This window comes from Pteropus vampyrus, unplaced genomic scaffold, assembly GCF_000151845.1.
Source record: "Pteropus vampyrus isolate Shadow unplaced genomic scaffold, Pvam_2.0 Scaffold12, whole genome shotgun sequence".
Lineage (NCBI taxonomy): Eukaryota > Metazoa > Chordata > Mammalia > Chiroptera > Pteropodidae > Pteropus > Pteropus vampyrus.
In genome coordinates this window covers 2,895,871-2,910,366 of record NW_011888793.1, presented here as the reverse complement: position 1 = coordinate 2,910,366, position 14,496 = coordinate 2,895,871, and the positions used below count along the sequence as shown (strand labels likewise).

The following is a 14,496-nucleotide window of genomic DNA, read 5'->3' as shown; positions in this document are numbered from 1 at the left end:
TTTTTTTAATTCTAATTTGAGAAAAATTTGAGAATTGTTCGCTACCCAATATCCGAAAGGAAAAAACTATGTGATTCATTTCTCCCTTCTGTTTAATTGCCATAACCACGAACGAATACGTAGACTCTGGGAATAATCAGATTACCTCTGTAAGGATTTTAACCTAAGACTATTTTCGGAAACTAAGGATTTTCCAGATTACTGAGAGCTGCGGCGCTGTCACTGGCTCGGCCTGAGTTTCGCAACTGAAGCTGTGAAAAAGCCGCCCTCCAGGTTATTAAGTCTTTGCCCTACTTCATACCACGCGCGTATCGGCGCGTTTTGGGAACCGATATGGTTCACATTCCTGTTTTCTAAAAATACTTTAAAGCAGTCCTCTCCAGATTCCTTAAGGATCACTTTAAATTTCAAGTTCGTTTGTACAGGACATCAGCGTTACCCTTTTACACCCGTCAAAGAGGGCGAAAGACGGCCCTACGCTTCCTTCTGTATACAAAGAACTTGCGCCGGCGCAAAAGCGAAAAGTTAGGAGAGGGCGAGAGATGGGATCAAGGGAACCCATGTTCTAGACAAATTATCAAAACCGCGCAGGAGTTACAGTAAATTTTATCAACTCTAACTTGGGGATAAAGTAACTTGTAAAACTCCCTTCTTATTTTTGTGGCTAAAAATATTACGAACGAGCAGCTTGCATCTGTTTTAGCTAAAAAGTCTGCCGCCTTGACCGCTCGGGGGCCCCAGCATACAGGTCACCTAGGTCACCGAAGGACCCACAAGCCAACCACAGGTCCTGGGAAGGCACAGGCGGAGGGGCCGCGGGCGGAGGCGAGGCCTGCAGGGACTAGTTGGCGCGCGCCGGCTGGACGTGTTGACGTCAGAGCGGAAGCGCACGCTGCGTGAAGCGGTCCAGGACCCGGCGGTCACAGGAATATCCGTCGCGCCGAGGACGCTGGTTAGTTTCGCTCCGGGTTCCGGCTGCGTTGGGCGTGCGTGCAGCTCGCTGAGACTATGGCGTCCGGGCCTCACCCGACAGCGACCGCTGCAGCCACCGCTTCCTCGGCTGCCCCGAGTGCGGGCGGTTCCAGCTCCGGGACGACAACCACGACGACGACCACGACGGGAGGGATTCTGATCGGAGACCGCCTCTACTCGGAAGTTTCGCTCACCATCGACCACTCACTGATTCCGGAGGAACGGCTCTCGCCCACCCCGTCCATGCAGGACGGTCTCGACCTGCCCAGCGAGACGGACTTGCGCATCCTGGGCTGCGAGCTCATCCAGGCCGCCGGCATTCTCCTCCGGCTGCCGCAGGTCAGTGTTCCGGGCTGGCTAGGCGCATCTCCTCTCCGATGTATCACGGTGCCGCCGTGTCCTGGCAGGGCAGGGATGGCACTCTGGGGCTTTCCAGCCGCGGGTGCCCGCCGGAGCCCGGGCGTGCCGTGGGCGGGGGAGCCGGGAGGCAAAGCTTTCTTGCTGTAAGTAGTGGGGCGGGGGAGGGGGAGCGAGCGGCGGCACAAAATGGCGGCGGCTCTTGGTGCGGGCCCGCCTGACCCCTGGGCTTCCGTTCTTCTTTCTCATCTGCAGGTGGCGATGGCAACGGGGCAGGTGTTGTTTCATCGTTTTTTCTACTCCAAGTCTTTCGTCAAACACAGTTTCGAGGTAAGCAAGGCGGAGGTGGGTGGAAGAGGATTTCTTCATCCGGAAATGGGAAGTAGGGGGGTAGTGTCAGCAGCCAAATACCCAGAAAGGGAGTGGTTAGTTTAGGACTTTGTACCCAGATCTCACCTCCTGGAAAGTAGGGACTTTGAGATGTTTTAAAAACTAGAATATGGATCCTGAGCCCAGGTTCCCTGTTATCAGTAATTAGAATTTTCAACCAAAAGCAAAACTCCCATGAGACTGCGTTTGATTCTAGAGTCAAAATTAACGAGAGATTAGGCAGTAAAAACAAATTGTATTAGCGTAGCTGGTAAGCTTATGGCTTGGAAATAGTAATTGTAATTTTATTTCACCAAAGATTGTCCCAATTGTGTTCTAAAGTTCCTTCATCAAATAAGTTTGTTAGATTTCGAGAGGGGCACTTTTTGTTAATTACTTAATAGTACCATAATCTAACAACTTCTTATTGAATCATTGGTTCTTTCAGATTGTTGCCATGGCTTGTATTAATCTTGCATCAAAAATCGAAGAAGCACCTAGAAGAATAAGGGATGTGATTAATGTATTTCACCACCTACGCCAGTTAAGAGGAAAAAGGTAAGATTGGCATTATTGAACCCAGCATCTCTTGCTGCTACTGTACTGTGCACCAATCATCAAATCAAAACATTCTTTCTTCTCAAGTTAAAACCCATGCAAAGGAAAATTAATTTAGGTGTTGAAATTCACATAGGAGCACACTGATACTTAATATGAAAAAAACCATAATTAACCAGCTATCTGTAGTTTGTAGAGGCAGTTGCATTTATGGACAATCCTAACAGTGCTGTGAAGCAGTCCTGTGGCTTAAGACTAAACAAGAAAGGGAATACATTTGGCTCATGTGTGAGTGTATTCTGTAAGTTGTTTTTCCCCTCCCCTCTCTGGAAGACTTGAAGGCTGGAAGTTTAAACACTGCAGTTCAAGTTAATGTTGCGGCAAAGTCTTGTGTAGATTGTTTTTTTTGCTTGAAGTCTCAGTTAATTCTTTATCAATCGAGGTTGGCTTTTGTTAGAATACTTCTCAACATTGAACTACGATATATCGCATAATACCGGATCTGAAAGGACTGCAGAATGATAAAGTTTGAAGTCAAAGGGATTAAACAGGTATTTGTTTTGGTTAGATATAGTCTAGTGATTGGGTTAGAAAAATAAGTCTTGATTGATTGGGTTGTATTTAGATAAGGCCCATTTATTCTATCTTGTAAGAAAATAAGAGACCAGAATAGTGGCTTATAGGTGTTGTGTGGCTACATCATCACACTTTATGTGAACTTGTGTGTTCATGTGAGACAAGTGTCAAAAATTTTAGTTGCAGGACTTCCTGTGTCTACAGGTGACTTCTAGTACTTGTTGCAAATTAATCCTTGTTTTCATTTTTTATGAAATTGCGATGTTAGCCAAACTTGTTCTGAGTTTGAATGGAAGTTAGTTATAAAAGGATTTTAAGTTGTTTTGGGGATTGGATGTTCGTTAGTGTCAAATTAGTATCTTACATGAGTGGTCCTTATTGGCTGAGTCTCAGTTGACAGTAATAGAACTATTCAGAGACAAGCAAATAGTAGCCTAAAACGATAAAGTCTGAAACATTGCTACCTAGTTTTCACAGCATTTTTCAGTTTTCTTACTTTTCTTTTTCTGCCATCTTTTCTCATTCACCCTAACCATATCAAGGGATAGACTAATTTTTTATTTCATTTTAAAGTATCTTTTAGCTTCTTGGTGAGGAATGCCTGGAAATTGGGAAGATTTCAATTTGGTATTTAGTATGGTCTGAGCTAAAATTTGTATTTAGATATCTAGCCTGATTCTTCAGGGTGTTTAAAACAAAATGACACTAAATAAAAAGGCTCTATATGTAAGTCAAAGGGTTCTGTGTTTGTTTAAAAGCAATAGTTTTCTGTTATTTTTTGAACCATTGAGCCAACTGTTATCACTTAAAATGATTATCTGTACTTTGAAATTTTTCTGAGACTTAGAGTATTCTTCCTTGATGTCAGTGTAGGTCTTAACTATAAAAACCTTGGAATTTAAAACATCTCACCTGACTGTTGTGTCTGGTGTAACAGTGCGTGGTTTTTTTGGTTTTTGTGGTTTTTTTTGAGTCAATACAGCGAGATTTTGTTTCAACCTTAGAATCCCGATTATAGCATGAAATTTTAAAGGAGTTAATTGCATGGAAGCTTTTTTTTAAAGCAGGATATAAAAGTGTTTCTATGCATATTACAAGTTTACTCAGACATGTAACTTGTATATGTTATTAACTTCAACTCTTTTTTCCCTTGCAACCGACTATACAGCGACCAGCTACATTTACCAAAGCCTGGGTGATGTGGAGTGGTACATAGAGATGAAGCTGTCGTCATGGCAACAGTGAGTGAAGTATCGAAAATCCCCAAGGAGAAGCCAGTGCTCTGAGAATAGGTCACTGGAATCGGGGACTAACAGGTTGGCCACTGGTGAACCATTTAGAAAAACTCCTGTTTCTTGTTATAAGCTTTTGTCTTTGCTGTCCAAGTTATTAGAAGTATAGCTTAATATTTTTTTGCACAGATTGTCATTAGAAAGTATTAGTATTAAACTTCAGTTAGGTGAAGGATATCAGTCTATCTTAATGATGTTATTTTAATGTAATTTTGCATAGCTTTAAATTGTAGTATGACCTTGAAAATTTACAAAGAGGGATCATTTTTGTAGCCTTGAGGTCATTGTTTTTCAGCCCTGGCTGCACATTAGAATCACCAGATGAGCTTTTAAAAAGTACCAATTCCCAAGTCACATCTTGGATTATTTGACTTACCCCCTACCCACCTTGATTATTTTTGTGGTCTAATAATTGTCTTTTAAAAATTCAGAATAAATGACTGAATTTAAAGGGAAGATTGCTTTTTTATTTTAATAGTTTCTAATTATAATTTACTTTTGAGATAGAGCATGTTCACAGCAAATTAAGGGTTTTCTGTAGTTTTAAAGATCCCACATTCATACTATAAATCTTGTCTAAAAGAAGACAATTAAATTTTCAAAGATTGGTGCAACCACTCTCATTGGTGCATATGGTGTGGTATTTTCAACATGTGTATAGATCATGGATGAGAAATTGGAAGGGTGTTAAGTGGACTTGTTATTTAGTCCATCCTCCCTCTGCTGTTTATTTTGGTGGTTCTAAAAGCAGTCTTCAGTTTGTTTAAACATTGCTAGAGAAAGAATGGTTTTTTTGACATAGGCATTACAAATTTCTGTGTATCGAGCAGCACCTACCTCCTTGTAAACTACTCATCTCATTTTAATATAGTTCCTTGAACTAGTTCCAGAATTTCTTGGTCCTTGTACTTCATGAGTGAAACCTAACCATGTTGGGATGGACCTCCTAATTCTAATTTCTTTTTATTCAAGTGTATTTCAGCCAAATTAATCATGCTAAAGGAAAAATAGCTACTCTAAAAGACCAGATAATAAACTTCCAATGACCAAAGCCCAAAATTTCCTATTAGGACTGAAATTTGAAAATAGTTCTTTTCATATAAATTACTTTGAAAAATATGAAAAATTTAAAAGCAGGGAAGGTAAAGTTTTAGGTTTGGTTGGTTGTTATTCCCCCCTCCTCACTCACTACTAACTAGATGGTTTCTCTTGAAGAGATTTAAAAATGACACCTCTTCAAACTTTTAAGGGAAAGGAAAGTTAACCTGATTGGGAAGGAAGAAATTCTAGCAAGCCTTAATTTAATTTAATGTGCTTGTTGCTACAGAAAATATTAATTGATACTTTGTTAATATAAGTTAAAAAAAAAAACAAAAACAGTTGCTTAGACAGTTTTCTTGAACCTTTTCTTGCTGATTTATTGGGACACGTTTTTCAACTTCTGCTACAAAACCTGTAAGGTAGTTGTAAATTAATGTTTATTGAGCCTTCCTTGATTTGTGAGGTAAAACCAATTCTGAACAAAATGGAGGTGTTGGATTATACACCCGCAAAGTTAACTTTGAAAATGGCAGATACTATTAGGGCTAAGCAAGAAGTTGAGTACATAGTGGAATTGCAGTAAATAATGGGTTTGGTTTCCTTAATTGGTTTGATGATACTGGGATTTTGACATAAAAAAAGAGGAAAGTAAAGATTGTGGCAAAAAAGTTGGAAGGTAACAATTTGTTTAAGCAGAGTTAATGAATGATTAAGCCTGATCGGCACCAGATAGTAGCCATAATTCAAACAAGTGTTTAGCTGGTGGATTGCAAGAAAAATGAATTTTTAACAGAATTTGAAGGCAATTCTTAAAGCAAGCTTAACAAGAGATACAAATGAATTTGTTTAACATATGGAGAGAAATGAGACAAAACTGCTATTGTAAAATTTTATTTTTGTATGGATTAATGGTGCAGTTTTACTGTCTGAATTGCAATGCATTGAGTTAAAGTGACGTGCAACTGTAACTCTGAAGGTAGTCTTATCTGCTAATGCCTATTGAAGGAGGGCCATTAGGTCATCAGTAAGAGTCTGAGATGGATTTAATTTCTTCTCAAATTTCCTGTTGTGATGAAATCTTGTGGAAAAATGATAAACATTAAGATCTTCGAACTACATTCACATGTATACATTTATTGCTCTCGTTTGGTTTAAATTTGATTTTTTTTTTCCCAAAGAGCAATTAACTTGTAGCCTATTATGATAAAAACAGATTCATTGTGATATTATGTTAGAAATCAGTCCCCTCCCCAGTTGGTGGCCTCATTCCGTATGCCTTTCATATCTGTAATAGTAATTGAACTGAGTGAAGGCCATTTTCAGCATTGTTAATTTAAGTAACAGCTATTTTCCATTTTGTCAGTTTTGCCAACTTTTGTATAATGTTATTTGATTTTTAAAAAAGATAGAATAATTTGAAATAATCTAGTCCAGTCTTTGTAATTTTAAATCTGAAAAGAAAATAAATGATAGCTGATTTTTGCTCTATAACAGGTCACTACAGGAGTAGTTAATGCAGCTTATTTTTAGATTTTTTTTTCTAATCTTCAAGTGGATGTATTTAAACAGATTTTTTATTTTAAAGTATGAGCTTACATTTTTCTGGATTTGGTATGCATAGTAAAATGAGCTGTGAGTTGGGGTAATACTCAGAATGACTATCTTTAAAAAATAGATGTTGTGTTTTGCCCAGGGCAGAAACTCTTGAATCTTCTTGGCTGAAAGTGAAATGAGTATGGGAGAAATATTTAAATGTTCTACCTTTACATATACCATATATTCAGTATTTTAATAAAAATGAAAATTTTTTGTTGGTTGGATCTAAAATGTATGAAACGAAGGACATCGAGACACTTTATTATACGCGTTTAAATGAAAGTCCGAGTCCTGAGAAAAGCAAGCCTCTCAGTAAGAAACCAGTTTTGAATTTCAAGGCTTAAATAAGCCTTTTAATTGAATGTGCTATTTCTAAAGCATTGAACCACCAATTGATATATAGCCTTCTGCATCATAAGTTTGGAAGCTATCGAAATTTCATCTGGCACAGAGACCTAGAGTATTGCTGTGTTACCATCATTATGGTCTTCCCTTCTGCATTGCATGCTGATGATACTGCCTAATAACTACAACTCTGACTGAACTTAATCATGGTTTTTATTGATCACTTGGAGTTTTGAGGCTGATTTTCATAATTTTTTTGGTAATTGATCTAAATCTTTAGTTTTCAGATTTTCTATAACAGATTCTTGGAATAATTTGTTTAAACAAATGGCCCATTTGGGAGGAATCTGTATTACCTACCATTTTCTCACCTAATTTTATTTTTGGCCATGAACAAGTCAAGAGTTAGTGTTTTATAAAATGAGTGAAATCACTGTAATCTTATGAGGTTCTTATAGTATTTCCAAGAGCACATTAGTTTTGTCATTTTAAAGGGTCAGTGGAGACTAATGGGGTTTGTGATAACAAATCAAGTTATTGCTTAAGTTAATCAACATATATATATCCAAAATATAATCTATATGAAAATAATGATAAATCCAAGATAATTAGAGTAAATTGTTTTCATTACAAAGTCGAGTTAGTTTCTGTAGGAGCTTAGTCTAGAAAGTACATACTTAGCATAACTTGGACAGCACAAGATTAATGCTTTAACTTGTTTGCAGGAGTTTAAAAAGCTGGTTTCTGTTGCCAATAGTTGGTTGGAAGGGAAAACGGAGATGCCACAAATAAAATTTTTTGGATGTGCAAAACAGTTTTGATTTTATTTCTTACAAACTATAGGACTCCAAGCCCCCTGATCCTTGATCAGAACTACATTAACACCAAAAACCAAGTTATCAAGGCAGAGAGGAGGGTGCTAAAGGAGTTGGGATTTTGTGTTCATGTCAAGCATCCCCATAAGGTGAGTCGTAGAGTACAGAAATTACTTTCGTAAGTATTAGGGCTTTTCTTAAATTTTTATTTTACGCGAATTTATTACATTTATATTTAAGAGTTAACTTTGGTGTTTAAAAGTATCCTTTTGGATATTGAAGTTTCTCAGAAAAATGGGAGTCAACACTTGGAATTCAAATCTTCACTTTGTCGTGTGGACATAGATAAGTTCTACTTGCTTCTGTGGTTAACCCAGTTTCTCTACCTAGAAATGGAGATTATGAATTAACACACTCCAAGGAATAAATAATATATATGTGCAAAAGTACCTGGCATGCTACTTGTTGCATAGTAAAATGTACAAAGAATGGTGGCTGCTCCCTGTTACATTTGAATGTTCAAAGGTTTCTCGTGCAGCTCTTGGTTTTGTGTGGGACCAACATAAGTAAATAGCAAAATAGCTAAGAGAACAGGTGCTCTGAGGGTAGGACTATGTGTGGTACCAAAACGTTTCTGCCATTAGCTGTGAGACCTTGGTGGATTCTTCTTAGATATCACATCTTTAAAATAAAATGGGAACGTTGATAACACAGATCCAGAAAGATCTCACCTGAACTGAAGTAAAGCTATTTATATATAGTCTTTAATTATATTTAGTGTGATAAGCTTTAATGTAGAAATATTTAGTGTTTCATTACTTACGGTAATACTTCCAATATGTATCATACTTTGTAACTTTAAAACTATAACCATCTTTAGGGCTTTGGCACATACATAATTATACCTTGGAAATTAAATGCTATAGTCTAGCTTTAACTTGTTTGCAGGATGCAGTGCCCACCACATAGTAAAGTTTACATGAAAAATTGGGTATTTTTAATTGAATTAACTCAGTTTTTTTTTTTCCTGTGCAACTTTGGAACATATTTCTAAACATAATTTTCGTTATATAGTAATATAACCCACGTTGATTTGGGTACATTTTAGGTTGATCTGATTATCCATGCCGTTTATAGAAGGATTAAAACTTGCACCTAACATTTTCAGTTACTTATATTCATTGACTCTGAAAGAACCAACGATATGCTAAACTGAGTTTTTTTTCCCTTGTCCTTTAGATCATTGTTATGTATTTACAAGTCTTAGAATGTGAACGTAATCAAACCCTGGTTCAAACTGCCTGGTAAGTTGCTTTTCTTACATTTCTTTCCTAGCCAGGAAAACAGAAGCAGAAATAAAGTAAGTTTCATTTCCCTTTTCCAAAATAATGAGATAGTTTCTTTTGGTGCTTTTTAGTTTTTTGTTTTTTAATCGAAAGGTAAATAATGCTTATTTCTGCTTCCTGTTTTCTTGGCTTGACTAATTGCTTTTAATGGAGAACTCAGTTTAACTTTGTTCTTTTTTCTACTCTTTAATTAAAGGGTAGTCCATGATGGTAAGTCATAGAACTCTGCCCTCTGCACTTCAGCCCATGACCACAGGATGGCCTGATTGGCTGCCCTGCTCTCCAGCCAATCCAGTGCAAGCTCTCATCCGAGATTCACTGAAGTGGTGGTCCATATCCATCTGGCAGCATCTTCTAGTTCTGTCGGGGTGTCAAAAGGATTTGTATATTTGCTTCTAGAAGTAACTATTCAACATGCCTATGTATTTAATGTATACCTGTACTATCAAAATGAATAGTTCATTTTTGATAGATTTGTTGTCCAACTATTATGAATTAAATAATTTTTTTGTTAGGAGTTTGACTAGATTTCTATTTTTAGTACGTATAGCATGAATTCTACCAAAGGAAACTAAAACTTGCAGCAAAAATGGGCACCATTCCCATGTTGGATAAATTTATAGTGCTGGGCCAATGCAGGCAATAACATTAGAATTAAGAAGTACTTCATTTTTAAGAAATATTAACTTAATCACTTTAGAACTTGGACTTTAGAGATACAGATGTATGATTTGGAGTGCTGGCTTATTTAAAGGTAAAACAGTTGTGGTCCAGCCACAACTACTGTCTTAAGACTGTTGATGTGCAGGACTTAAGTGACATAATTTTTGTTCTGGACTTAATGACTGCCATGCTTCTTTTGGACTCAGTAAATATTAGTAATATTAGGAAAGTCTCATTGTTTTTATAAAATGTATGAGATTTAAAATATATGTTCTATAAGACAGATTTTATAGCAGTTATCGTGAGTAAAGATTATTAAGTAGTTTTTTAGTTTAACCTTGTAAACAATTTGTAAAATTTTTTCAGTTCTTCAGGAATGTTGTGGGGAGGGTTCACTAATAAGTCCAGCAGTTTATTAACTGACGTAGTTTATTGCTTTTATTTGTACTTAGTTGCAAAAAAGAAAAAAAGGTATATAAACAAGGCTGTTGTATATATTTATTGTTCACTTCTCTGCCTAGATTTTCTGAAGTAGCTTAATTTTCTTAATATAAGTATAACTTGGTGAGTACGTAACCTTTTTACCCCTGTCACAGTACTTTGAGTTTTTGAAAGAACTTGGTTGACACTGCTTTTCATTGTGGATAAAGGAGAGATGGTCAATAATTAATGGCTTGAAGTATTGTTGGAGTGGTTTATCATTTCTGAAATTAGTCAGAATTGACTTTCAAAGCATTACTTTTCAGAGAAAATTGTTTAAAAAACTTAAGTTCTATTTGTAGTGATATAAAATTATTTTAAAGGATTTTGGTCATACATAAAAAAGCCGAATTGTCCTTGTGTTAAAATTATCTTTTACTGGTTTTCGAGTTAAGAATTGTTACATGCTAGAAATATGAGGATATGAATATAAATATGAGGAGAAAAAAGAATAAAGTGGATTGAGTCTCCAATTTTATGTAAGCCTCAGAACAGGTTTGTTTATGTACAGAGCTTATGGTTGAAATATTTTTCAGGAACTATATGAATGACAGTCTTCGAACCAACGTATTTGTTCGATTTCAACCAGAGACTATAGCATGTGCTTGCATCTACCTTGCAGCTAGAGCTCTTCAGGTAGGTATATATAGCTTGTTTAATCTTGTAGGATAAGTCAGTCCTCCTAATAAAAACTGAAAATTTCATCTAAATCATTGTGTTTTTATGGTTTAGATTCCATTGCCAACTCGTCCCCATTGGTTTCTTCTTTTTGGTACAACGGAAGAGGAGATCCAGGAAATCTGCATAGAAACACTTAGGCTTTATACCAGAAAAAAGGTAATTTTGTTTATTCATGTTCTTGCTGTTACTTTTTCAATGCTAACATTCTAAAATGCTCTGAATGAGAGATAATAACTTCATTTTCCTCCAACAGCCAAACTATGAATTATTGGAAAAAGAAGTAGAGAAAAGAAAAGTAGCCCTACAAGAAGCCAAATTAAAAGCAAAGGGATTGAATCCCGATGGAACTCCAGCCCTTTCAACCCTTGGTGGATTTTCTCCAGCCTCTAAACCATGTAAGATTTATTCAGAATTGAAATGACCTGGGCACTGAAAGTGTGTGGTTATGAGAAAGCTTTAGCATTTAACAGTTGTGTAGAAACAGTGATGTTAAAATGACACTGTTACTGTTTTGATAACCAACTAAAGACTTGAAAGCATGATACTTTGAGTTATATTTAGAAACAGCTTTTTGACCATGTTAACCCAGTGGTTGGCATGTCTTTATGATGGTTTTTTTTTTTATTTTAAGCTTCACCAAGAGAAGTAAAAGCTGAAGAGAAGTCACCAATCTCTGTTAATGTGAAGACGATTAAAAAAGAACCCGAGGACAGACAACAGGCTTCCAAAAGCCCTTATAATGGGTGAGTATACTTGAGTTAGAAAACTGGCCTGATAAATCATCTTTTGTGTGTTTAACTTATAGCATACTAAGTATGTAACTAAAATATTGTGGGTTTTTTTTTTTTTTAAGTGTAAGAAAAGACAGCAAGAGAAGTAGAAATAGCAGAAGTGCAAGTCGATCAAGGTCAAGAACACGATCACATTCTAGATCACATACTCCAAGAAGACAGTAAGTAAATACTCTTTTAGGGAAAACATGGAGAATTTAAAAGTTACTACTTTAAAAGAAATCTGAATGTAGATTGTTTTTAAAGTTGGGCTAGATTAGGCTTACGTGAGGTAGATTATGAGAAATGAGTTTGGAAATATTCTTTCTCTGTGTGTATGTGGCTTTCGTTTTGTGGTGGTGTATCTTGATGGAATTCTATTCCGTTTTTGCCCATGTTTTTTGGAGAAGTGTAGGGGCTGGCTAAAGTGCTATCAAGGTATATAATAATTCTGTTTATAATGTGAAAACATTGTCTTTCTGTCCAATTTCAGTTAGAAAACATGAATATCTTATTAACCACTTCTTAATAACAAGTAAGTCGACCATAGCCAAAGAACCTTCTCTAATTTGTAATTAGATTGCTAGCTCTTTGTGGCTCTTTTGGGCATATGGGAGATACTCACTAATAACCATAGCTATATAGAACATTCTGTAGAAATTGTGTATTACTCCCCTCGGAATATAGACATGGTGGATTTAAGATTTGTCTAATACATGCTGGATGGGAGGTGATGAGGTGGGGAGAGAAATTTAATAAAAGTCTTCAGTCTGACTTGTTACAGGTCTGATAATTTCGTTTTGAGCTTGTTATGAGCACCACCAAAATAGTCTGTTCTCTTTAGAAATGGAATCTAAACTTGAAATTTTTATTATCTAAGTTATAATAATAGGCGGAGTAGATCTGGAACATACAGCTCAAGATCAAGAAGCAGATCCCGCAGTCACAGTGAAAGCCCAAGACGACATCACAATCATGGTTCTCCTCACCTGAAGGCCAAGCATACCAGAGAAGATTTAAAAAGTTCAAATAGACATGGTCACAAAAGGAAGAAATCTCGTTCTCGATCTCAGAGCAAGTCTCGGGATCACTCAGATGCTGCCAAGAAACACAGGCATGAACGGGGACATCATAGGGACAGGCGTGAAAGATCTCGCTCCTTTGAGAGGTCCCATAAAGGCAAGCACCATGGTGGCAGTCGCTCGGGACATGGCAGGCACAGGCGCTGACTTTTCTTCCATTGAGCCTGCATCAGTTCCTGGTTTTGGCTATCTACAGTGTGATGTATGGACTCATAATCAAAACATTAAAAGCAAACGGATTAGGATTTGATTTCTTAAAACCCTCTAGGTCTCTAGAAACACTGAGGACATTTTCTGTTGAAAACGAACTGTGTTAATTTTTTTTTTGCACATTAAAATGCCCTAGCAGTATCTAATTGAAAACCATGGTCAGGTTCAATTGTACTTATTATAGTTGTGTATTGTTTATTGCTATAAGAACTGGAGTGTGAATTCTGTAAAAATGTACCTTATTTTTATACAGATAAAATTGCAGACACTGTTCTATTTAAGTGGTTATTTGTTTAAATGATGGTGAATACTTTCTTAACACTGGTTTGTCTGCATGTGTAAAGATTTTTACAAGGAAATAAAATACAAATCTTGTTTTTCTAAACTGCTTCAAATATTTTATTTAAATAAATTATTAAAAAGCAAAATTTTAGTAGTAAAAGTGGCTGTACTGATTTTCTGACAAAACTATTCTTTCCTCCATTAGCTATACGTTGGGAGCTGTTTTAAAAGTCTTCACTATATATGAAAAAAGCAAATGGGAGTGTTCCGACAGTGTATTATTATCTTGTAGCATTAAACCAGTCTTCTAGTTGAAACCTGATTTGCATATAAGTAGTACCATAAGTTTAAAGTCAGTTTTTTTCTAAAGTGAACTGTCCTCTTGAACAAAATTTTTAACCATAAATCAGGCCCCACTATTGAACTTTTAAAGTTTTTCTTCTAGTTAGATATTTAATGATGTTTATCTATGCTAGGAGAATGCACGATAAGGGGAAGCCCCTGATAAAATTTGACCACAAAAAGTTTTATTGAAAAAGCCATGTCATGTATCCAAATGAATTTTTAGAATAGTTATTTTCCCAGTATTTTGGAAGTAAATTTAGATATCTTAAAAGGCCATAAAAATTTCATTATATTAAATTTTTTTCACCTACCTTGATTACTTGTCCACTAGACTTGGCTCCAAATGGTTTGTTGCTGTTTGAAAAAATCAAACACACCCACAGAGATGAAGACTAATTTTCACTAAGGATGTTAAATGTTTCTGAAGAAGATTGTGAAGATTTCCAAATGTTCACCAGTGGTGGGTATTGAGGCTGGAAAGAGCCTTACAAAGCAACTACGTCTAAGGAAACGGGGTTCATTTGGAGGTAAGAAGTTGGCTACGCTATTTAAGTCCATTGTATTTCTAACTATAAAAACTAACCTGGTCTAGCATGAAAGAGCAACTTGATAAGAATAGCTTAAAAGACTTTTACATAATTTATAATATTGCTGAGCTGTAACATTTCTGTAGGGTTTAAACTGCCTCCTGTAAACATTGTTACCTTTACATGACC

At 36.4% G+C, this 14,496-nt stretch overlaps 1 protein-coding gene across 3 annotated transcripts; it reads left to right on the top strand.

Moving 5' to 3' along the window:
• Window positions 1-585: 585 nt before the first annotated feature.
• On the top strand, window positions 586-13,538 carry CCNL1 (cyclin L1). Of its 3 annotated transcripts, XM_011379414.2 has the most exons (11): window positions 586-1,311; window positions 1,585-1,659; window positions 2,147-2,256; window positions 7,950-8,070; window positions 9,161-9,225; window positions 10,947-11,046; window positions 11,143-11,247; window positions 11,345-11,486; window positions 11,723-11,834; window positions 11,945-12,043; window positions 12,742-13,538. In XM_011379414.2, the coding sequence occupies exons 1-11, from the start codon at window positions 1,009-1,011 to the stop codon at window positions 13,088-13,090; spliced, it is 1,581 nt and encodes a 526-aa protein (XP_011377716.1). In that variant the 5' UTR covers window positions 586-1,008; the 3' UTR covers window positions 13,091-13,538. The 3 variants fall into 3 exon arrangements, 2 of the variants coding, with proteins under 2 accessions (XP_011377716.1, XP_011377743.1); XR_002777571.1 differs by lacking the exons at window positions 11,345-11,486; window positions 11,723-11,834; window positions 11,945-12,043; window positions 12,742-13,538 and having other exon boundaries at window positions 772-1,311; window positions 9,464-11,046; window positions 11,143-11,237; XM_011379441.2 differs by lacking the exons at window positions 11,143-11,247; window positions 11,345-11,486; window positions 11,723-11,834; window positions 11,945-12,043; window positions 12,742-13,538 and adding an exon at window positions 9,464-9,477 and having other exon boundaries at window positions 772-1,311.
• Window positions 13,539-14,496: the final 958 nt, after the last annotated feature.